This window comes from Phocoena phocoena, chromosome 11, assembly GCF_963924675.1.
Source record: "Phocoena phocoena chromosome 11, mPhoPho1.1, whole genome shotgun sequence".
Lineage (NCBI taxonomy): Eukaryota > Metazoa > Chordata > Mammalia > Artiodactyla > Phocoenidae > Phocoena > Phocoena phocoena.
Window position 1 is genome coordinate 20586635 of NC_089229.1, and position 25039 is coordinate 20611673.

Here is a 25039-nt window from a genome sequence, read left to right on the forward strand (position 1 = left end):
TCCCAGCTTCCTGCCACCCCCTCAAGGGAAATGACTGTCCCCCGTCTACGCCCTACTGACTCATACTGCAGCATCTATGCCACTTTATTGCACTTACCTTTTGTACCTCTGACTTTCCCTCACTGTGCACTCTCTCAGAGCTGGGACTGTGCCTGATTCCTTCTTGTATCTCTAGTGCCAAACATAATGTCTGCCTGGACATAACATGGCTCAAAAGATGTCCGCTGGATACAAACTACTATATATAAAATAGATAAACAACAAGGTCCTACTGTATAGCACAGGGAACTATATTAAATATCTTATAATAAACTATAATAGAAAGGAATATGAAAAAGAATGTTTATATTCTTCTATGTATATATGTATAACTGATTCACTTTGCCATACACCTGAAACTAACACAACATTGTAAATGAACGATACTTCAATTAAAAAAAAGACATGTCTGCTGAATGAATGAATCAATCACGCCATGAGTGATCACTCCTTTTTCTTTGGTTCACCAAGTTTTCAGCTCATTTTTTTCTGGTGATTTATTACAAGGGACAGGACACAATGTCATGAAGAATGTGAAGTGACTTGGCACTATTTCTGTCAATAAAGCTTCTTAAAGCAAGAACACCCTTCCTCTGCATTTAGCTCAAGAATCCCCCCATACTGCTAGCCTCGAAGATAACGGTGTATGTCTAGTTAAATGTAGCTAGAATTAACATTTATAATTAATAGGATAAAACAGACAACAAGGTCCTACTCTGTAGCACAGGGAACTATATTCAATATCCTATGATAAACCATAATGGAAAAGAATATGAAAAGAATTATAACTGAGTCATTTTGCTGTACAGCAGAAATTAACACATTGTAAATTAACTATACTTCAATAAAATTTTTAAAAATCAGATAAAATAGGCTATTTTCATACTCATTTCTAAGTATTCATCGAAAAGTCCGTAGGCATTCATCGGCTGAAGGTTGTAGTCCTTTTCCCACTGTGGGAAACTTATTTTCCTTTCAGGTCCATGCTCTTGTCGTACTTTCCTTCTAGTCCACCAATTCTGAATTAACCTGCACAACAAGATCAATTTATTTAAAAAAATATATATGTATATAGCTGTTCATAAGACTTAAGTAATAAGAAATAGAATATAGAACAATAGTTTAAAAAATTTAGGACACGCTGCCAAGGAAATGAAGCCTTGGATTAGAAGGGAAATAACAATGGACGCTACACTTCAAGCATTTGTACTTGCAAGTGAACAGAATGATTGATGAACTTATTTTAATCATGCACGAAACTGTCTCTCGTCCAGTGGTGCCTCGGAGGTTTGGGTAGAGGACTGAGAGCATTGATAACCTGATCCCCCAGTACAAAGGCAACCCACAGGCCTCTGAGAAGAAGATGGTTTGCCCTAGCTGGCTTAGTTGAGGACCCGTGAGCAGTCTTACCATGGGGTGCTGACCTGCATACTCTGACTCGAGGGCCCTAGAAGGTCTGAAAACCCACAAAGGTTTCCTCCTTTCCTGGCATACAGAAGCCCGCAGGTCCACAACTGGATCTGCCTGCTTTTGGGTTGAGTTTGACAGAGGCTCTGATTCCCAATAAAATGCATCTCACGCTGGTGAGGTTAGTACATTAATCCTTGGCAGTGTTCAGAAGTGCATCTTACGATACGGAACAGGGTTGAAGAAATTGGGGTGTGTGGGGGGGTCAGGTTTGTGTGCTGTAGCGGGCAAGGAGAAAGCTGAGGGGTATCTGAGAGGAGCGATGCCAAAGCAAAAACAAATGTGAAATAAACTAAATAAGGGGATGGGTATCAAAGACAATTCTGCCTACTTCACAGTTTTGCTCTATGTCCATATTAGTAGAAAATATAGTTCCCTTTGATGTCTATGACATTTTGATAGGTTATGGACGATACTTTAAAAGAATATAATGCTTCTAATTTTAAAATTTTATGCTTTGTTTTTTTAAAGTTTTATAGAAAACATCAACACTTGGAAGAAGTTTTCTAAAAATAAATCTAAGAAGAGAAAATTACTGGCAGTGGTTCTGACGGGGAGCTAAGAGATGACTTTTCGAAGTGAACCGAGTTCCAGTTAATTGTTCTGGCTGAGTGGTCTTCCCTGAAACCTGGAATTCTCTATGGAGACACTTGAGCTGACCTGGAAACCTGCAGGTGTAGAATTAAAGAAGAAATAGAAGTGCTGCTGATTTATGTCCCTTTAAAACTTAACTGACCAGAACAGAGCAGACACAGCCAAATTCAAGGTCATCCTTACGAAGGTGATGCAAGTTTTTGCCCATTGCCATCAACATAAACTGTTATCATCAGGTAATGATGTTTTTACCGGTTAGGATAGGCTTACTTAGAAATACTCCAGTTTCTTTTTTGGATCATTTTTTCAGGTCTTCTTTCCATAAGTTCCTTTCCTGTACAGTTGAATTTAAGGAAGTTTAAAGAAATTACCATTTCTGATTTGTTGCAGGGGTTGGGGAGTAGAGACCTCGTTAATGTGTCATCATCATTTAAAGCGGCTTGGAAGCAGGTATCCAATTATTTAGGGGCCCACAGAGACTTCTTAAAGAATATTCACTTTTGTTTATGCGATTTGTGCTAAATCTTCCAAAAGAGCCGATGTTTATTATTTTCATGATTTGTCTTTGAATATCTAAGCATGACGACTTAGCTCCAGGTACACACACACACACGCACACACACACGCGCACACACACACACGCACACACACACACACGCACACACACACACACACACACACACACACACACACACACACACACAACTGCTGAGTCTGCATTATCTTACTTGCCACACCTAGAAAAGCCAATGAGACTTGCTGCCTCTCAAGTATAGATATCTAAGGTACTTACGGGTAGCCAAGTTCCATGAAATTATTCCAGGTCTGCTTTAGCACCATTATAATACCCATTTGCATACAGAGATCAATAAGGCATCCACTAGGGTGGCACTGCGAGGTAAGCAAACACAGAAATTCAAGAATCAATGGACAGGAAGAAAGGCTGTCTGGTTTCTAATCTGCACAAGGTTGCCCTAAGCCTGTTTAACGCCAAGTCTGTAGGAAACAAGGAATGATGGGAGAATACAGACCTCTTCTAGTCTCCACCTGTTTATCAGCCTCAAGTAGGCACCTGGGTGTCCTGTGAATCTTCAACACACACAGAAAAACAAACCGTTAGCATCCTGTAGCCTTCAGTGAATATTATATTCAGATTAGCACATCCTCCAGTGAAAATTACCGGTGCAGTAAGGAACGGGTCTCAGGGAATTAGGAAAACTCTCTGGAACTGGCATGATGGCAGCTTCTGGAATTCTCTGGGAGTATTTCTCTCCCGGCCCTTCTGTCTGTCTGCTGAACACTGAGGCCAGTTCTTGCTGCCTGCTGTGGCTTTTAACATTTTCTGCTGAATATCAAGTGACTGTGGTGTGAGCAGCAGGCTGGGTTCAAACACATCAGATCTTTTTGAATATCAGTAATGCCGTGTTTTTTATTTTTTACAACTAAACTATTTGACTAGCATTCCATACTGAAGTAGCTAGAGACTGCGGAGAGGCTGCTCATCCATTTCACTAAAACCCAATACTCGGCTCTTCCCTGGTTCTAGTCTCCTCAGACACGCTTCCTGGTGTAATGAAGTTCACGGTACCTGGACGTTCCAAATCCTCAGAACTGCTGGATTCAGAAGCTACCCAGTCTCCTTCGGCATCCCACGTCAGCCCCCTTTCCTGTCTGAATGTCCTTCCCTCCTCTGTGAGGTCAGGGATCTGGGACATGCTGCCTGCTGTCCTCCCCCTGATGCCACCTGCTCTTATAGGTGTGAGATCCAGAGGCCCGATTCACGTACAGATGGAGCCTGCAAGTTTTACATTCACGCTTCACGTGCGCAAACTATTTTCTTCTACTCACCTTAACAAGAAAAGGTGCAAGGGACTTTGATGGAGACCATTCCCCAGAATGGGAAGGGAAAGGAAAGGAGGAGACTGTTCTCCTCTTTATACACTTTATAAAAATCACCCTAAAGGCTGGCCTCTCTGTCACCCTGGTCAGTGACCTCTGTGCGCTCTGTCCCTGGCGGGGGGGAGGTGTGGAGAGAATGGGTTCTTACCTTCCGAGGAAGAATGCGATGTAAAACGTGGAGCTGTTCAGATTGACAAACTGAAAAAGAAACATTTTCAGGGTGAAGCTGTTCTCCCACTCGGACTCAGTGCGAGGCTGTTCTGTGGACACAAGGGGAGCAGAGTTTGAGAGGCTGCATCTGACTCCTCCTCAACTCCCTCTGTCCAGCTCCCCAGATGCACGGGGTGGGAGCAGAGGCTTCCTAAGGAGGCTGCAGGAGAGCCCAGCTTGCCTACAGATGACATGCGACGGAATGGACCATCCATGGGTTCCTCAAGCTCCCAGACCAGCCCCAGCGAGGCTTTGGTGGGAAGTGACTACTGACTTGTCCGAGGGCAGGGAATATCGTTTGTTCTGCTGTTCCAGGATGCCCGGAGAGCCTGGAGTAGAGACAGCCAGGCTGAAGGGGCCGCACTCCCGGCCCTGGCTCCTTGCAGGAGCCTCTCCTTTTGCTCTTAGTTTCCACCTGTGGGGTGGGGCCTGTGTGGCATCAGGTCCCCTCCCATCTCCTAATAACTCCTTGGTCCTGACTTCTATTTCTGGTGTGATGTGAGGTGCTACTGGGAGAGAGGGAGTCAGACCCCCCATCTCAGAATGAGCATCTGACCCCGTTACCTGTCACCCTCATCCATCATCATTTTCATTCTCAAGGACAAGTACCAAAGAGGTGACCTCATCTTTAGAGCTTTTATTGTACAGCAGCGTCTTTGTCTTACAATTTCCTGACCTCAGTCAGGCACCAATTTTCATCTTCTTGTATTTCGGTTTCCATACAGCAAATGCTCTTTGGACATGGTGATGCAAACCAAAAATATGGATCAATCCTCCAACCTGAAATCTCATGTCAAATGTGCTTATCCTTCCCTGGAAGTTGCACCCTCACCTCAAACAACGTCAAAGAAAATGAATTTAATCCAATAGCACTTTCTGTTTCCACATTCCCTGAGCTTCTAATTGCTCATTTACCATTTTACCCCATCAATTCCTTTCCCACAAATTATAGCTCAAAATGCTTCCCAGGAGTATATCTGAGAAGGGTGGGGAGAAAGAATGAGAATCGGATTTAAAATGGTTTAAATGTCAATTTCAGAACAAGGCCATACTGTTGTTGAGGGAAGAAATGACAAAGGATGCTTCAAGGGCTTTAGCTTTACTTCACTTCTGCTAATGAACTCTTGGTTACACAGGAAGGTCTCCTAGCTCATCAGCCAGCTGGGTGGGTTCCCAGGTGGCCCAACCAAAGATTGACCATGGCTGATATCTCCACAGGCATCTTTTCCAGCCTGGAGCAAGGTCGCCCCTGGACACAGTCTATCAATGGGCAGTTACCTCTTCTGTGGACATAAACTTCTATATTTTTGGGCAAAGAGTGGCGGTGATGGAAGATTTCAATGAATTCAAAGGAGATACGCCAAGTGCCTAGCTCTGTATCTGGCACATTAGAAGGGCTCAAAAAGATGAGATGCCAGATGTATCTGGCATCTTTTATTATAATGATGATTATAAATAAAAACACTTTTGTGATTTTTTTCTCCCTTTGGCAAGCTACATATGGGAATGTGCTAAAACAGGTTTTGTGTGGGAGCATGTAATTTTCTCGAACTGCATAGAGCAAAATGACTAATATCTCATTAATGAAATGGGGACAATTCCTCTATCTTGAAAATGTAGTAAATGTACAGCTCATAGCTGGTTACCAGATTGTTCTGGTGCCTTACAGAGTCAGAGAAACGTTCCTAGGGATGACTTGTCCAGATGAATGTCATTTCCACAGATGTCAGTAATGGTTAGCCTGTCTACATAAAAGACTCCCAGTCTTCAAAGCAACTAATTTTGCTGTGATTTTATATGCCATTAAAACTCGCTGTGTTTTTAATTAAATAAAAATTGTAGGCAACAGCAAATGAACACTTTTCTAAATGATTATAGGTACTTCATACACGTGTACTTTTGTAAGAGAAAACCTACTTTCAATTATATTAGCTCACAAAAGATAATGTCTAAATGCTTTAAAGCTTTAGGGAGGAAAGATTCTCTCAATTCCTAGACATATTTACCATGTCCTGTTGAGGGCAAAGAACAAATTGTTGTATGCAGTTCAAAATAAAGGGAATATTTGTTTTCAGCAGTGTTTCAGAAATGAATCTTTGAGAAGGTGTTTTTCAGACTACAATACTGTACTGTGAAATAAAAAGGGTTCCACTTACCTAAGTTTGTAAGAAGCAGTGCGACTTTTTCATAGAGCTGTAAAATAAATGTAATACATTTAACAAACTGTAGATGTTCTAAAATCTGTAATTAGGAAGTAAATAGGTTAAGTCATGAATGAAAATAATTTCATTAACCATCCACTGTGCAAACAATGAAAACATCATCAACAAGTGTGTCCTTTCAGGACAAGAAAGAATTGTACAAGGTCCCATTTTAATATTTTAAAAGTCTCACTTCTTGTGTTGGGGTGAATAATTCTGTAACAACAGGGCAGCTGCCACTAATTATCAGCTTGCTAAGGGATGCTGGGCAAGTCACAACATTCCTGGGCCTCCTCAGTGTAAAATCTCTAAGCATCCTCAAAGTAAAAATGTAAAAATGTAAAATCTCCTCAATGTAAAATCTCTAAGACTGCTTCTGATAAGGGTCTGTAATCCTATTGTTTTTATGGGCTGATTTTCTAGATTATAGCATTCCTAAACACCAAAGTGATCAAACATTATTGGGAACCACCAAACTTATGGTAATCTGCTTTTCTATTAGTGAATTAGATGCATCCCTAACTCACCCAGCCATCTGGTAAATGGAGGGTCCTAATAGGATGGAAGGGGTGTGTGTCCCCGTGCTTGTGTGTGTGTATGGAAGTACAGGGGGTACGGTTAAGGGCAAACCCAGCTCTAGGAGATTCCCTAGGGAGGGTATAAATTGAAAAAGAAAAGAGCAAGTGCTTTCTCTAAAATGAAAGATGATTAATGAAAACGAAAAAGAAAACTAGTCAAATGGATTTGAACAATATGAAAATTAAGATCACATTTAGACTGAAGTAGTGAAATTTCACTGGTTAAAATTCCCCAGGCTGGAATAACAGCTTTACCAGCCAACAAGCTATAGGTCTTGGGCATGTTACCTCACCTCTTCTTTAGACCATCGTTTTCCTTACATGTGGTTGAGAATGGGTATTGGACACGCTCATCTTGAGGTCCTTCCTAACTTTTGCATTCTCTTACCCCAGATTTCTTCTAACTACAGGAATAGTCTAAATACTCAGATTGTATGACTCTAAATTTTCAGCAAAGGCTGTGGTTTGTTATATTAAGATATAAATAATTCATATGGCCACAGTATCAAATTTTGTATATAGAAATCTCAGACTCTTGAAGTCCAATGTTAAAACAGAGCGGTATAATTTTCAGTAAGAAATCTTGTGTTATAGATGAGTCATACATCTCAATTTTATCATAAAAATAAAATACTGGTAAACAACAGATTAGGACAGATATTCTAATCAAAATTATTTTAATATTACAAAGGCATGGTATTATTAAAGTTACTTACATAATTATCAAGGAAAATTAAATTCAACTGGTGAGACAACCTTTCTCAAAAATATAATTTTTGATTACCTAGTTCATCCTTTAATCTTTCATGTTGATGCACATTTGTTAAAGTGCCTCGCTTTGCACACTTGCCTCAAAGGCCTTGAGAGCTGGTGATATGCCATCGTTATTTTTGTTTGGAAACTGAAAAAACTGGAATTTAAAAAAGGAACAGCACAGGAGTTGAAATATAATTATTATTAACCTTTTGAAAAGTAAGGTAAAGTGTATGAGGACACTGGGATTCATGGCATCTGTGAACATTTTATCTGGATGATACGAGATGGATAGTGAGACTTTGAGCAGGATGCAACAGAAAAGAGCACATAAACAAAGGGACTGAGAGCCAGCAAGAGAGCTTCACATGAGTGGTTTCTGGAAAAGGCCTGATTTCTCATTAGCCAGTTGAGACAGAAAGCACAGATAGTTTGTTCTGATAAGAGTAGTAGAAGATCTAAGTTTCCAAACTGGATGCCACAAATGGTTACTGTCAGAATCTTTAACTAACAGCAAGCTTTCTGATCCTAAGGATATATCCAAAAGAAGCTATGAGCACTTCTAATTTTATCTTGTCCACCTGATCAATATATGTGGGTTTGTTCTGATGCAAGCCATATTTTCTGGTTTAGTTCTTTTTGGAACAAGTCATTGTGGTTTTCACTGTTTACAGGTTATAATGAAATGTCAGATTCATTTTGGTATGGCTGAATAAAAAGGATGGTAATGACTTTTAATGTCTTCCTTTATTGGCATATATAGCTTGAGACCACTATATTGAGATGTTCTTTGGTCACTAGTGAAGCAGAATAAAATTGAAAGAGCATGACAAGGAGGAGTGAGGAAATCTATCTATTCACTCTGTCTTTGAAATATTTATTTTTCAAGACATGGAATAAAATGAAAACCCCGTAACTAGCCACTAAGAGGCATAATAGTTTGTTAGGATCCAGAATACTTCTGTAAAATAATATGAGCTTTATTTTTTTTTAAATACACATAAAAGTAAACACACATTGTCAAATCCAGAAAATAGGCATTCCTTATAGATCTTCTTCAGTTAGGATTGGAAGAAAGTCAGAAATAGGATATATGATCTATAATAATTATTTGAAAGAGGCTTTAATGAACATAAATTAAATACCAATCTAGCTCTCAAGATTTTTATATTCAGTTAATGAAAAAGTATTCATGATTAATGTCCAAATGATTTTTTTTTGCAAGACCAGTATGGCCAAAATTTTAAGTAATTGAAAACAATTTATATAGCTATAAAAACTATATTATTGAGTCATAAAAATGTCTTAAATTGGGTCATTTCAAAGGTCATTAATAGTTTAGTTCTGAATTGGTCAAAGCTATGTTATAGTCATTAGTCTGTCGTTTGTCCTTTATTCAACATTTGCTTTTTAAGGACTTAAAATTTTTAAAAATATATTTTGATGAAGAGCTTTCCCAGCTATATTACACACTTGGTTGACTTCATAATGGAACCTGCAAAGCTTCAGGACATAAGACAGGAGTGTAAAGGTGTGTGCTGGATGAGGATGTCCTCAGAGATGGCCGAGGAGGGTAAGGCAATTGGTCACAGCACAAAAGGGTCCTGGATGATGCTGGTTTTAGAGTGTGTATGCTTTTTATCTTCTTTCCTTCCCCTTGCTATGGCTTGTCATTTTCTGACCTTGTCAGTATTCTTGCCTTAGTAACCTTCTGTTATTTTAGTTTGATGTTGGCTGAGAAATCAGAACACCAAATATGTTCACATTGTATCTAAAAAGAAAGAAAGAAAAGAAAAGAAAAGAAAAGAAACCTTAAGGGCATTCCTAAGAATGACACATGTCAGCTTTAGTGTGTGGGCTTGGTCATCCATTTTGGTGACTCAGAAACCCTTTGTTAAATAAAACATGTAAAACGCCTACCTGTCTAGCTCCTAGCACACAGTAGGTGCTTTGTAGTGGCCTTAATTACATACTATTTCATCTCCCCTCCTGCTTTGTTTTTAGTTTATTTCTTCTTTTCTTGGCTGTGTTCCACGAAGCAGAGGTTTTTGGATAAGTGATTTTCAGTTAAATGAAGTGGCAACACTGGCTCCTGGTCAAAATGTACCAGCAAGCATGTGTTTATAGAGCCACTGCATATATGCAGAAATTTATTTCTTAAGATGTATAAATTAAATTTTAATAAGACATTGTAGAAGAGAGATGATAAAATACAGTAAGCTTTAATTCACTGCATCCTACAGGACGCAGAACCTTTCACGGCTCGGGCTGTTTGGTTAATTTCACTATGAATCACTCCCCTTCACAACGAATATTCATTCCACAATTAACTTTGAGACGAGCTGAACCGGGGACAGGGGAAGTGCAAGGGGGTGACAAACAGCCACTTTCAATCTCCACTTGACCAAGCAGTTACACAGTCATCACGTCAAAATGATCTGCAGGTGCTTTTTTTTCCCCTACCTTCTGGATTTTTAAACTTTTTTTCTAAAATAATAAAGAAGTTCCTGTATCTTTAATAATAATAATAAATTACCTATATTTCATTATCTCGGTGATTTCAGCACAATGGCCCAGATTTAAGTTGCAGTATAAATAAGGATGAGGGGAACTCTAATTGAACACTTACTCCATGCCTAACACTATACATGGCACTCTACATACGTTATTTATTCCCTCCTACAAACCTCAAGTCTAACAATGTCAGCCACTGCCTTTTGTTCTGCAAATAGTGACAACAATTTACTGAGAGCCTACTGTAAGCCACAGCCTGTTTCTGTTGCCAGAGTTTGGAAACTTAGATCTTCTACTACTCTTATCAGGAAAGACAAAAGTTTCTGCCCTCTTGGGGCTACATTCCAGTGGAGAAGATAAATAACAAAATAAAAATTTAAAAATAGCCTATTAGATGGCGATTAACGCCATAGAACAAAATAAAGCAGGCAAGGAGCTAGGAAACGGTCAGACGGCAGGAGTGGGCTGCAATTTTAAATTGAGTGACAGGGAAGCTTTATACTGGAAAAGTAACAGTTGAACAAAGACCTGAAGGAGGTGCAGGAGTAAACTCTGCAGACCCCATGGGAAAGAATGTTCCAGGCAGAGAGAAGAGCAAGTCAAAAGTCCTAGGGTGAGAGCGTGCCTGGTACATTGAAGAGAAAAGGGAAGGCCAGTGAGAAGCAGGAAAGTCAAGGTGAGGAGGGAGGAGACAAAGTCAGAGAGCTCGCTGGGGCCAGATGAGGGAGACCCTGGGTCTCCATGTGAAGACAGAACTTTCATTCTGAGGAAGAGGAAAGCCACTGGATACAGTGAACAGAAGCTGACTTACATGGATGAAGCTTGCTTGCTCTAGCTGCTATGATGAGCCTGGATTGAGGGAAGCAGACGTGGAAGCTGGGAGACCGGCTCGGAAAGCACTGCAGTAATCCAGGTGGGATATGCTGGGGACCTGGACCAAGGTGGGGACTGGGGATGTGTGAAAAGTGATCAAATTCTAGATACATTTCGATGCTGAGAGAAGCAGAGGAGTTTCAGCCTGGGTGACTACAATGGGGGCTGCAGGAGGAGCTCATTCTGGAGGGAAGACGAGGAGTTGGGGGTTGTGTGTGTTAGGTGAGGATGTTTGGGGTTCAAGGGAGATGGCTGGGCTGAAATATACATTTGAAAAAAACCTGAAATCAACACAAGCTACAAGTACCACCCTGAAATACTCCTTGCTGGGTTATTGCAAGAAATGCTTTGGATACTAATTTCCCATCGTTCAGAAGCAAAAGGAAACAGGAACCAACACTACTGAGCTATGTCACAGAGTCTGAGCTAGGCCTTTAAAATGTATTTTTTCTCTAAATTTCCCCAAGAGGTATACAGTGTTATCTTACTGGATAAATAAGGGAACTGAGGTTCAGAGAGGGCAAGTGCCTTGCCCAGTCTTACAATGTAGAAAATCCTGGAGGCCAGATTTGACTCAAGCCTTCTGTATCCCCAGATGAGTACGCCTTATGCCAGGCACTTTGCAGCCAGGCCGTAAGTGCCACATAACTGACCAGCCTCTCTAAGGCCAGGTCCCTCTAGGAACAGAAGAAAACTCACCTGTAGCGCACACATTTTATCCATCTGACTAGTTACCTTGCAGCTCACTTACCACGTTCAACAGCATGATGATGCAGAAGTTGATGCACACGGCAGTCCCCGTGGTTGCCACCTGAGAATTATTCCTGATTAATGCCCACTTAAAGGCGGCGAAAGTGCTGACGGTCACCACCCTGTAAATGACGATCCCAAACACGGCGGCGATCACCACGCAGATCTGGCAGGAAGACCAGAGGACACCCAGTGAGCACTGTGACGGAATGTTGGAGGAAGGGGCTCCCGCCATCTGGAAAATCCTCGGATGAGGAAACGAGATAAAGCGGCAGTGGTCCTGACTCAAGACACCACAACAAAATGCACACTTTTCACGTGGTTGATGCTTTCTCTTGTCTGTTTGTACGTTCTTTGTTATCCAAATAGAAAAGCCACAGAACTTGAGAGCTGATAAACCGTTAAGCTATGGGGTAACACTTTATTAAACAGAATATCAGATTGAGCAAATGAACAAATATTTATTGTGGAAATCTTATCGTGTCACTCTTCTGTTTAAAACTAGTTATTCGCTTCCTTTTAGGATAAAAGCAAAGCCCTTATGGTGGCCTGGAAGAGTCTCTCCAGCCCCACTGAGTGTTTTTCCCCTCCCTCTGGAGACTCTAGACCTTTTCTTATTGTTTCCAATGGGCTAAGCATCCTTAATCTTCAAGACCATTTCCTTTGCCCAAAATGCTGATCCACCCATTCCCCTGCCAAACACACACACACACCCCCCCCTCACGCAGTCTAGTTAACACCTAACTCATTCTTCACATCTCAGCTCAAGAACTACTTCATAATTAATGCTTTTCATGAACGCCCACTCCTCCCCCCAGGCTTTTTTTTTTGTTATAGGGTACTCTTCTTTCAGTATACAACTTATAATTTCTAACAATTTGTTTGATTATTGCTAGTCTCTCCCACTTAGATGGTAAGCTCCATCAGGGTAAGGATGGTAACTGTCATTTCTAAAGCAACTTAGCATCATGCCAAGTGCTCAGTTATTTGTTGCTGAAGAAGCCTGTGAGAGGTGCATACTCTTATTTATCAGATATATACACAGACTGAACTGAGGTATCTTCCTCTGAACATCTCATGGTGTTTGAGAAGAATATGGCATATCTTCTCTCTATATGAATAATGGGAATCTGAGATTCCAAAAAGTTTTGTGGCTTTCGTTAGATGACTTGCTTAATATGTCTTTGAGCAGAGAACTTAGCTTACATAGTTGTCAAAAACTGGATCTTAAAGCTGGGCCTCAGGACAGCCTCTGCCAACTTAGAGATTCCTTTCTTTATAGAAGCTTTTTCTGTGTTTCTCACAGACTCTATTTCTGGCTTACTATGAGTGACATGCTCTAAAAGCTCAGGTATGAGTCCTAGCTGAACTGGCTAAAGTAGTAGTAGTAGTAATAATAATAGAAAACAAAGACACAAAAATCGCCCGTGTCTGAATCCTGGAGCTGCTGATAGCGAGACAGGTGAGAACTACGCTGAATTATAGACAAGGGTGGCAATGTGGTAGAATGGAAAGTTCACTGGACTCAGAGTCAGAAGTTAGGTCTGAGTCCTGGTTCAGCTATGAGCTAGCAGTGTGACCTTGGGCACGTAGCTTGTTCTTTCCATGGCTTCTACCTCTATGATCTACCCCATCTGTAGAACAAGGAGAACTTAATTTATGTCCTTAGGTCTTGTCATGAGAAACAAAACCCCAAACAATAAATGTGAATGCACATGTGAAGGCAAGGCCCGACACAATTGCTAACAAAGCAGCATCTGTAGAAGGGCATGGATCTGAGTCTTGATCTGAGCCGAGGGACACTGGGCTCAGTTCCTTTCTGGCTACGGGGGGTAGACTGTCTGAATTTTCTATTGTCTTGTCCTTCCCAGTCTAACCAACTAGGATATATACTTACAAACACTTGCTATTTGAAAAGAGGAAAGGAGGATCTTAACCATCCTTTCCTGTCTAAAATGACATTTCTGACATATTTGCATATGTTTTGTTCAGTAATTGACAGGGTCAAAGTTGATCATAAAACGACTTCTTTTTAGGAAAAGCTAACAATCCAGCTTCAAATTAGTGTTTTGCAAACTTATATAATCATTAGTGAAATAAATGGGAGTTATATCTGGCTATATACAGTCTATTAAAAAATAGACTGTAATAAAACAAAAAAAATCAGAGTTCCTTGCATATTGTAAAGATGAACATTGTTTCAATTACCATGTTTGGTTTTATACATCTATTTGCGTAGTATATACTAGGTTACGACAACGTTTGTATTTCTTACTGTTATGGGCATTGTAAAAAAATGTTTGAAAAACACTGCTGTAGGTATTAATACTATCTCATAGTTTTAGTTCCTTTCATTATGACATAGAGAGACAAATGCAAAGAACAGCAGATTAGAGGATCTGAGCTCTTGTCTATTTCTTGGCTAATCTGGGCAAGCCCTTTACCCTTCTGGAGTCTCAGTTGCTCCACCTGTAAAATGCAGACAGCAATGCCATCCCTGACCACCACGTAGAATGGTTGTGAGGACTAAACAACAGAACGTTTAAAAATATATCCAAACACTTGATATGATTATTGTTACCATGCTACAGGTTTGTACTTTATGAAAGAAAGAGTTTTGTAAAAAAAGTTTCAGACCATAAAGAATATTCCAGATGCAGAAACAATAAGTCGGCTGCATTTATCTGCAAATGCTTGATATGGTTCTGGTTTTCCCGAAATGGGATTCATCCGCTCTTTCTTGGAATACTTGGCTTCAAACTGGGGCCGTATTTCTTCCTAAAGAACAAGCAGACACATTTTTATGTACTGAAGAACTGTTCAGACAATAAGAAAAAAATCATTTTACCCTACAGGAAAACTGAGTCAACAAATGCCACAGTCAATGACATGGGCTTGGAAACCGGCCACTTAAAGAAAATCTGCAGAATGATGATCTAGACTTTTTATCATCAAGGCTATCATCAAGACTATTAACTAATAGTTAAGTGTCTCTATTATCTTTTTAAACTATACTTGAAGAAAGAAACTGAGAATGAGAAAAGGGACCAACTTGTCCTGTCCCTAGTGGTTTGAAACAACTAATAAGCTTATACTTTTATTACCGGGGAGTGATGTGGACACCAGGACAAAGAAAGCTTCTGAACAGCAAAATGTTCAGAATTCGCTTTGTGAGTTATAATTCTTAGTTTTCTACAATTTAAAATTTTTTGATTTAGGCAGTTAAAAAACATCGTGCATCTATTTTTTAATAAGCTGCTATAGATGTCATTCACCCTTAACCATAGGTTTGAAACGTATTCTTTTTGTGGTTGAGGATTTTTGCATCTATATTCCTCAGTGATATTGGTCTGTAATTTTCTTTCTTTGTAGTACCTTTGGTTTTGGTATCAGGGTGATGGTGGCCTCATAGAATGAGTTTGGGAGTGTTCCTTCCTCTGCAATTTTTTGGAAGAGTTGAAGAAGGATGGGTGTTAGCTCTTCTCTAAATGAATTCACCTGTGAAGCCGTCTGGTCCTGGACTTTTGTTTGTTGGAAGATTTTTAATCACAGTTTCAATTTCTACTTGTGATTGGTCTGTTCATATTTTCTATTTCTTCCTGGTTCAGTCTTAGAAGCTTATACCTTTCTAAGAATTTGTCTATTTCTTCCAGGTTGTCCACTTTATTGACATAGAGTTGCTTGTAGTAGTCTCTTAGGATGCTTTGTATTTCTGTGGTGTCTGTTGTAACTTCTCCTTTTTCATTTCTAATTTTATTGATTTGAGTCCTCTCCCTCTTTTTCTTGATGAGTCTAGCTAATGGTTTATCAATTTTGTTTATCTTCTCAAAGAACCAGCTTTTAGTTTTATTGATCCTTGCTATTGTTTTCTTCGTTTCTATTTCATTTATTTCTGCTCTGATCTTTATGATTTCTTTCCTTCTGCTAACTTTGGGTTTTGTTTCTCTAGTTCCTTTAGGTGTAAGGTTAGATTGTTTGAGATTTTTCTTGTTTCTTGAGGTAGGCTTGTATTGCTATAAACTTCCCTCTTAGAACTGCTTTTGCTGCATCCCATAGGTTTTGGATCGCCGTGTTTTCGTTGTCATTTGTCTCTAGGTATTTTTTGATTTCATCTTTGATTCTTTAGTGATCTCTTGGTTATTTAGCAATGTATTGTTTAGCCTCCATGTGTTTGTGTTTTTTATGTTTTTTTTTTTTTTCCCTGTAGCTGATTTCAATTCTCATAGCGTTGTGGTCAAAAAAGATGCTTGATATGATTTCAATTTTCTTAAATTTACTGAGGCTTCATTTGTGACCCAAGATGTTATCTATCCTGCAGAATGTTCTGTGTGCCCTTGAGAAGAAAGTGTAATCTGCTGTTTTTGGATGGAATGTCCTATAAATATCAATTAAATCTATCTGGTCTATTGTGTCATTTAAAGCTTGTGTTTCCTTATTTTCTGTTTCGATGATCTGTCCACCGGTGTAAGGGAGGTGTTAAAGTCCCCCTATTATTGTGTTACTGTCAATTTCCTCTTTTAGAGCTGTTAGCAGTTGCCTTATGTATTGAGGTGCTCCTATGTTGTGTGCATATATATTTATAATTGTTATATCTTCTTCTTGGATTGATCCCTTGATCATCATGTAGTGTTCTTCTTTGTCTTTTGTAATAGTCTTTATTTTAAAGTCTATTTTGTCTGATATGAGAATTGCTACTCCAGCTTTCTTTTGATTTTTGTTTGCATGGAATATCTTTTTCCATCACCTCACTTTCAGTCTGTATGTGTCCCTAGGTCTGAAGAGTGGGTCTCTTGTAGACAGCATATATATGGGTCCTGATTTTGTATCCATTCAGCAAGCCTGTGTCTTTTGGTGGGAGCACTTAATCCATTCACGTTTAAGGTAATTATCGATATGTCTGTCCCTATTACCATTTTCTTAATTGTTATGGGTTTGTTTTTGTAGGTCCTTTTCTTCTCTTGTGTTTCCCACTTAGAGAAGTTCCTTTAGCATTTGTTGTAGAGCTGGTTTGGTGGTGCTGAATCTCATAGCTTTTGCTTGTCTGTAAAGCTTTTGATTTCTCCATTGAATCTGAATGAGATCCTTGCTGGGTAGAGTAATCTTGGTTGTAGGTTCTTCCCTTTCATCACTTTAAATATATCATGCCACTCCCTTCTGGCTTGTAGAGTTTCTGCTGAGAAATCAGCTGTTAACCTTATGGGAGTTCCCTTGTATGTTATTTGTCGTTTTTCCCTTGCTGCTTTCAGTAATTTTTCTTTGTCTTTAATTTTTGTCAATTTGATTACTATGTGTCTCGGCATGTTTCTCCTTGGGTTTATCCTGCCTGGGACTCTGTGCACTTCCTGGACTTGGGTGGCTATTTCCTTTCCCATGTTAGGGAAGTTTTCAACTATAATCTTTTCAAACATTTTCTTGGGTCCTTTCTCTTTCTCTTCTCCTTCTGGGACCCCTATAATGCAAATGTCGTTGTGTTTAATGTTGTCACAGAGGTCTCTTAGGCTGTCTTCATTTCTTTTCATTCTTTTTTCTTTATTCTGTTCTGTGGCAGTGAATTCCACCATTCTGTCTTCCAGGTCACTTATCTGTTCTTCTGCCTCAGTTATTCTGCTATTGATTCCTTCTCGTGTATTTTTCATTTCAGTTATTGTATTGTTCATCTCTGTTTGTTCTTTAATTCTTCTAGGTCTTTGTTAAACATTTCTTGCATCTTCTCAATCTTTGCCTCCATTCTTTTTCTGAGGTCCTGGATCATCTTCACTGTCATTAACTGAATTCTTTTTCTGGAAGGTTTCCTATCTCCACTTCATTTAGTTGTTTTTCTGGGTTTTATCTTGTTCCTTCATCTGATACATAGCCCTCTGCCTTTTCATCTTGTCTACCTTTCTGTGAATGTGGTTTTTGTTCTACAGGCTGAAGGACTGTAGTTCTTCTTGCTTCTGGTGTCTGCCCTCTGGTGGCTGAGGGTTTCTAAGAGGCTTGTGCAAGTTTTTTGATGGGAGGGACTTGAAATGTATTCTTAATTAGTATTGAAAACAAGGTAAATACCTTTCAAATCCAGCTAATATCAAGGTTCCTCTAATTCTAAATCAAGCTGAGATTTCATTTCATTGAGTTGAGTCCCATCCAATGTGAAAAGTTTCTGACTAAAAGCAATTATGGGATTAGGAAAAGATAATCAGCACAACGGTATTTTGAAGTCATTCTGATTAATCAAGAACTTGTTCTACATGAGTGTCTTGGAAGAGGAGGGAAAATAAGCACAAACTCTGGTGCAGTGGAGACTGAGTTAGTCCAGGCAGAAACACTCAAGACTTAGATGAAGGTACTGACAGAAAGCAAAGAAGGAGCTGACAGAAGAGAGATTATGGAGGATGGGCAAAGTCTGGTAGTGGCCTCCCTGTGTAGGAGGAAGGGCAGCCCGTCTCCTGCTGCAGGATAAGCCCAGTGCTGACTTTACACAGTGGCAGGTAATGGGGAAGGTCAGGGGGAGATAGAGTTATAAACAGCCTCTGCCTCCTTTATTTTAGGTAGTTACACTTTAGGATATAAACAGATCTAGAATATTCTGCTTCTTTGGGAAACTCAATGCATTAGGCTACAAGTGTCATCAAGGGTCACTGAGTTAATCATCCAGAAAATGAGGCCAGTCATGGAGCCAGACCTGTCATCCTGGGTATTACAGGCTGAATTGTGTCCCCACCCCACCCCCCAATTCATAAGTTGAAGTCCTAACCCTCAGTATCTCAGAATGTGTCTGTATTTGGAGACAGGGTCTCTACAGATGTAATTAAGTTAAAATGAGGTCATTAGAGTGGACCTTAATCCAACATGACTAGTTTCCTTATAGGAAGAGGAAATTTAGGCAGAGACATGCACAGAGAGAAGACAATGTGAAGATACAGGGAGTAGATGGCTATCTACAGCCCAAGGAGAGAGACTGGGAACAGACCCTTCCCTCACGGCCCTCAGAAGAAACCAGCCCTGCCAATACCTTGATCTCAGACTAGCCTCCAAACTGTGAGACAGGCAACTTCTTTTGCTTAAGCCACCCAGTCAGTGGCGCTTTGTTATGGCGGCCCTAGCAAAGTAACATGCTGGGTTACCCCTGAAGAAGGCATGCAGCATGTCTGGGCTCTTCTGTACAGCAAGCTGAGAACCACAGGCTAGAAGTAAGAGGCATTTCTACAATGAATCCCAAAGAGAAATAGAATTGCACATGGCCCCTGACGTGAGTTCCTGTACACAGGTGTGCTGAGTGAAAGCAGGGTTCAGCACTCCACACTTTTTAACAGGGCTGGGAGTTCAGAAGCTCTAGACTTCTGAAGGGATGTTTACCCTAAGGGTACTCACACTGTGGGCCTACCACAAGGGCCAACAGTGACTTTAGACTGGTTTAGTCAAAGTTATTTAATGCCCTACTTTATAGCTGAAAGGGGAAAATTTAGAAACATTTTTCTTTAGAAATGAAAACGAAGATGAAGTAATTTGTCTTAGATGACACAGCTGCTTAGTGGTGACTCGGCTTCCCAGGAAAGAGCATTTTCCATCCCACTCGAAAGCCACTCCCATAGACACGTGTAACAAAAACCAGAACAGCTCCATCCAGGAGGAAGTCTTGAATGCAGCCTGGCTGTGGCTGGTAGCCCCCAGAAGTCACCTGGGCAGTCTCTTCCAACTCAGAAAACCATTTTCTAGAGAATGCATGCTTATAAAAGCATGAGAGAGGCCTCATCACAAGAACAGGGATTGCTGAGAATCCCAGTATCATTTCTAGATTTAAAAACTACCCAAATGTGTTCATGGGTGTGAGGAGAAAAGGCAGCCATCCACGAGGCATGATTTGAAGGAAAAAACACTCCCCTCAAAATTATCTCCCCCACCAAGCCTACCCGAGGGCTAAAATTCTCAGTTATGTTTACAGAAGATTCCTTTTAATTTATAAAAATATATATCTGTGTCTCTTGGAAGGAAAACACCCATTGATACCCATTATCATATCATATATGACTAGTGTATTTGATTTACTGGCCCAGCAAGGCTCTGAGGAAATGGTACTCAGGAGAGGTAGGAGATAATGGACGAGAGGAAGGGAAGAGAAGTTCAGGCCGGGCACTTGGTGACCAAACCCACCCATGGGTCCTCGAGACTTCTGACAGGAATGGGGCAAGGAGAGAGAGGATAAAAACCAGACACAGGTTAGGAAAGGGCATGGTGTATTGGCCTAGAAGGGGATAAAGGGAGAGTGACATGCTGAGAAAGTGAAGTCTGTGGGACTGAGTTTACCTCTCCTGGACGGTTTTATCTAGAGCTGGTCCTGCTTTTAGCCACATCCACCAAAGAGGCTGTTTGAGGAGTGGTTTCCCCTCAGTATTTATCACTTAGGGGAACACCACTGAGCCTGTGCACATCTGGGCACTGTCCAGGGTCCTGTAGAGTTCACAGAACCATTTCCTTGGAGTACTTAGGAGGTCTGCTTCCATGTGCCTACGACTGTGAAGCTAATATTCTCCTTCTGATAAAGTAAAGAGAATGGATAATATTTAAGGAAACTAAACAAATCTTACTACCAATTCTTCTGATGCCTCTACCTACAAGTGAAATGCTTTACTTAGTCATGGAATTTTACTCCACTAACAAAACAAAATGTTGTGTGCTTTTTTATTTTTAATTCCTCTTGAAATTTCCTGTAAATACAGATATAAAAAATGCTTTATGAATCAACCTGACTTCCACCACAGGCCAGAGAGCGATGACTCAAGAGGGACTGTGTATTTCTTGGTTATCGGCTTTTTTAAAAAAGAAAATTGACGTAAATGATACAAACCTCCTCTTCTTCCCAGTCTATCAAATCCCAGTCATAAGCAATTACTGCTCTCCGTCTTTTCCAAAACTCCAGGAAAACTGTCGCTGGAACAGAGAAAGGCAGACATTTCAAATAAAACAATGCCTTTAACTGTGCCAATGGATAATGAAGCCATTGTAAAGAATGACATTTTGTGTAAGCATTCTTGAATATCAGAATTTCTAGATAAACTTTATTTAATGAGGATCATTTTCTGAGAATTACTAAGTCTGTGTCAAACACAATGAAAACTTAGAGATTTAAATTAAGCTGATTTGCAAGTCACAGCAGAGCAGACTTACTAGAATGACGAAGCTCCTGAGATGTAAGAATACAGAAAACTAGGTTACCAACATCATTTGAAAAGTGAGGGGCAGAAAAGGTAAAGCAGAGCTTAGCAGTTCACATGTATTTGATTGCCAGTGATCTCTTGTCCCCCAAGTTCTTCTCAGGATAAATATCTGTGTAGACTGTATCTTCCTATTTTACTGAAGGAAGCTATTTTGTTGGAGGAAGCTGTCCTGTTGCTTCTCTTTTCTCCAAACCATCTCTTTATTGTCACATTGAAGGCAAAAGTGTGTAAATTCTGTTAAGAACCTTTCCCAACTTGTTGGCCTCCCTACCCGGGTAAAGCTGGGAGTGATCCTCATTTAGCCAAAGTAACTTTCTACTCAATTCAATTTAAAAATATCAACACAAATGAATTGTTGAGCATTATAAAATGATAGAGAGATCAAAAAATAATCAAGACACATTCCTGCTGCCTTGGAAGTCACAAGCCCAATGAGGGAACACATACACTCAGTTACTCACTCAGAGGATGACTGCAACTAAGGATATCACAGAGATACCCTAGGAGAGGTAATTGTTGACCATCTCTATTGGGCCTTGCTGTGTAGTCAGACTTCAAAAGGGAAAAGTATGTCATATATTTGGAATCAGTTTCATGGGGTAAGGTAAACATCCAAATGTCCACTCCAAAGAGAGAGAACTACTTCCTTCTTTTCTACTCCCCCTTGCTCTCACACTACCTCCTTATTAGTGGTATTTGGACACAGAAGACATGTTTAAAAATAAGTAACTGGAAAGACAGTATAGGGTAATAGTTAAGAGCTCTCTGGCTTGTGACCTAGACATTCCTAGATTTGAAATCCAGTTCAGATACAAGCTGTGCTATCACTGACAAACGAATTCACTTTTCTAATTCTCAGTTTCCTGCTAAGCAAATGGCAGTATAATCCCTATCCACAATGGCAAAATTCAAAATGCTCTAAAAATTGTTTCTTCCCCTAAGTTTGGCACAAATTCATCTTGTGGCAAACTGTGACTTCGACTGAGGTGAGGCTACTCAAAGTCTTCATTTATCCCTCTTAGTGAGAGTATACATACGTTGAAAGCAGCCATATTAATGTATTTGAATATGGGGTACTTCCCAGACCTCATGGGGTATTATAGAATATATATGTACCACAGTGCCTCTCTAAAATCTGAAAAATTCAGAGTATAGTCGTTAATAAAGTCATGCCTAAAATAATCAAGTGCTTAATTCTAGAAGTGGGAAATGGAAACAAACATATGTCTTTGGAGGTTAATAAAAGTGCCGAACTATTTACAACAGCCAAGACATGGAAGCAATCTAAATGTCCATTGACAGAGGAGTAGATAAAGAAGATGTGTGGTACATATATATATACAATGGAATATTAGCCATAAAAAAGAATGAAATAATGCCATCTGCAGCAACATGAATGGACCTAGAGATTGTCATACTGAGTGAAGTTAAGTCAGACAGAGAAAAGACAAATATCGTATGATATCACTTATACGTGGAATCTAAAAAAAATGTACAAATGAGCATATTTACAAAACTGAAACAGAGTTACAGCTGTAGAAAACAAACTTATGGTTACCGGGGGAAAGGGGGGAGGGATAAATCGGGAGATTGGGATTGACATATACACACTACTATATATAAAACAAATAACTAATAAGGACCTACTGTATAGCACAGGGAACTTTATTCAATGCTATGTAATGACCTATATGGGAGAAGAATCTAAAAAAGAATAGATATATGTATAACTGATTCACTTTGCTGTACACCTGAAACTAACACAACATTGTAAATCAACTATACTCCAGTTAAAAACGAAGAAAGAAAAGTGCCAAAAGCTGAGCAGCTATTTTCCACTGGAATCCTTGCCAGGAGTCTTATTGTGTCAGGGGTTCCCAAGACCACCTCCAGTCTTGATAATTCACTAGGAGGACTCATAGGACTCAGCATATAGTGGTACATATGGCTAAGATTTACTACAGTGAAAGGATATAAAGCAAAATCAGCAGAGGGAAAAGGCACATGGGGTGAAGTCTGGTGGAAACCAGGTGCAAGCTTCCAAGAGTTCTCTCCCAGTGGAGTCACACAGCATGTACTTAATTCCCCAGTAATGAGTTGTGACAACACGTGAAATGTCGTCTAACAGGGAAGTTCATTAGAAACTCAGTGCCCAGGGTTTTTATCAGGGGCTGGTCATATAGATATCCTTTGCCTAGCACGTTCCAAAATTCCCAAGCCTCACAAAAAATCAGGTGGGTATTCAGCACAAACCATAATGTTGGAGCAAACCGTTTAAAATGTAAAACAAGTTACTCTTAGCAGTTAGGGTGGTAGAAACTCTCCTGAAATTTAAGTTCCCAGATGCCAGCCACGGGCCAGCCCTGTAAAGCAGGACTCTCTAAGGCAGGCCTGCTGTGTTAACTTCTTTTTGCACATTTGCCTTCTGCCTCACCAAATTATCTTGTCCTTGCATGGGATCCCTGAAACATCTCCTTGACTAGGTCCTCTGGCCCTTCAAAAAAATGCCACTTTATTGATTTTCTCTCTTTGGTCTCCAGAGTCCCTCCTAGCCTTGAAGAGACAAGGCAGCCAAGCCTTGAATGTGTGGCTCTTCTCCGTAAGAAGAAAAGCTTTGGACCCCTTGGCCTCAGAAAGGCTTGCTCGGGGGTCATGCTGGGACGGCCTAAGGCCACAGGATACACATCCAGTCTGTCTTACAGGCTGTTGCTGCTCCCAACAAGCCCCACCGTCCCATCTGTGGTTCTCGTCTGTAGGAACTGATTTCCAAGACAAGCCAGTGGCTGTAAGAATTATTCCACCAGCTTCCTTCTCCCCAGCATGTGCTGAACCCTGCCTCAAGGACAAAGAAACTCGAAGCAGTAATTCCCTTCTTCGGCCAATAATCCTCTCCTCTCTTCCATTCTAGAACTTGGGAAGATGAGAAGAAGAAATGAATTGTTTGTGCAGCTGCCATTTTCTTGTGTCTTTGTGTGAAAATCCCCATTCATCTGAGGAGGAATCTGCTTCTATCTCTATGTTTGAACTAGGATGTAGTCAAACCAATATAGGTGATCTCTTCTCAAGGCAAAGCTCCAATCCCCCACCCTCGTAACTCCATGATTTAAGTCCTTTGTCTAAATACACAGCTCTGGGAGCCCATGTGCTTTGGGTGTGGTAAGTTATATGCTGCCTTATGTCATGAGCTCACACTTTCCTCTTTGTCTCCTTTGAAGCTGGCTTATGCTATATGTATATCTATCCATCTATCTATATATATATCTTTATATTATATCTTTCTTTTATACTGCCCAGTACTATGATTAAGTTTGATTAAAAGTATATTTCTTTTGGAACTTCCCTGGTGGTCCAGTGGTTAAGACTTCGCCTTTCCAATGCAGGGGGTGTGGGTTCAATCCCTGGTCGGGGAGCTGAGATCCCACATGCCTCGGGGACAAAAAACCAAAACATAAAACAGAAGCAATGTTGTGACTAATTCAATAAAGACTTTAAAATTGGTCCACATCAAAAAAAATCTTTAAAAAATTTTTTTAAAGTATATTTCTTTTATATATTGATTCTCAAAAGACTGAACATTCTGAAGTGTTTTGTCAACATTTTCTAATATATGCAATTATTTCCACAAGAATTTGGCCCCCAAATTTCCTTTTTCTCAGCTACTTACTGCTAGCATTTTGAACTTCTTAGATTCCAATCTATCTTTCCATGCTGCTAATGATGTTTCTAAACCCCAATCTAACCAGGTCTCCGAGTGGGGGCTGGTCAATAAAGTCACATCACCCATAAAATAAAGCCCTGTTACCAGCCGAGGATACAAGGATCCTAAGGACACTGCTTGTGCCCAACTCTTCACCCTGTACTTCTACCTGATCTACCCACAAACAAGTTCACCTGAGATGTTAATGCCAATCCCAAACAACAATCCTCTCACAACAGTAGTTGACACATTAGGAAATTCTGAGACTTC

At 40.1% G+C, this 25039-nt stretch overlaps 1 protein-coding gene across 1 annotated transcript in view; it reads right to left on the reverse strand.

Annotated features, from left to right (window-relative positions):
- ANO4 (anoctamin 4) overlaps nucleotides 1-25039 on the reverse strand; it is a 354975-nt gene that overhangs the window by 56326 nt on the left and 273610 nt on the right. Inside the window, exons 14-21 of the mRNA XM_065888413.1 lie at nucleotides 20703-20785; nucleotides 14516-14656; nucleotides 11880-12044; nucleotides 6366-6402; nucleotides 4148-4259; nucleotides 3132-3189; nucleotides 2894-2991; nucleotides 926-1068 (exon numbers count right to left, since the gene is read on the reverse strand). Of these exons, the coding sequence (XP_065744485.1) occupies nucleotides 926-1068; nucleotides 2894-2991; nucleotides 3132-3189; nucleotides 4148-4259; nucleotides 6366-6402; nucleotides 11880-12044; nucleotides 14516-14656; nucleotides 20703-20785 (837 nt within the window). The remainder of the gene's footprint in view (nucleotides 1-925; nucleotides 1069-2893; nucleotides 2992-3131; nucleotides 3190-4147; nucleotides 4260-6365; nucleotides 6403-11879; nucleotides 12045-14515; nucleotides 14657-20702; nucleotides 20786-25039) is intronic.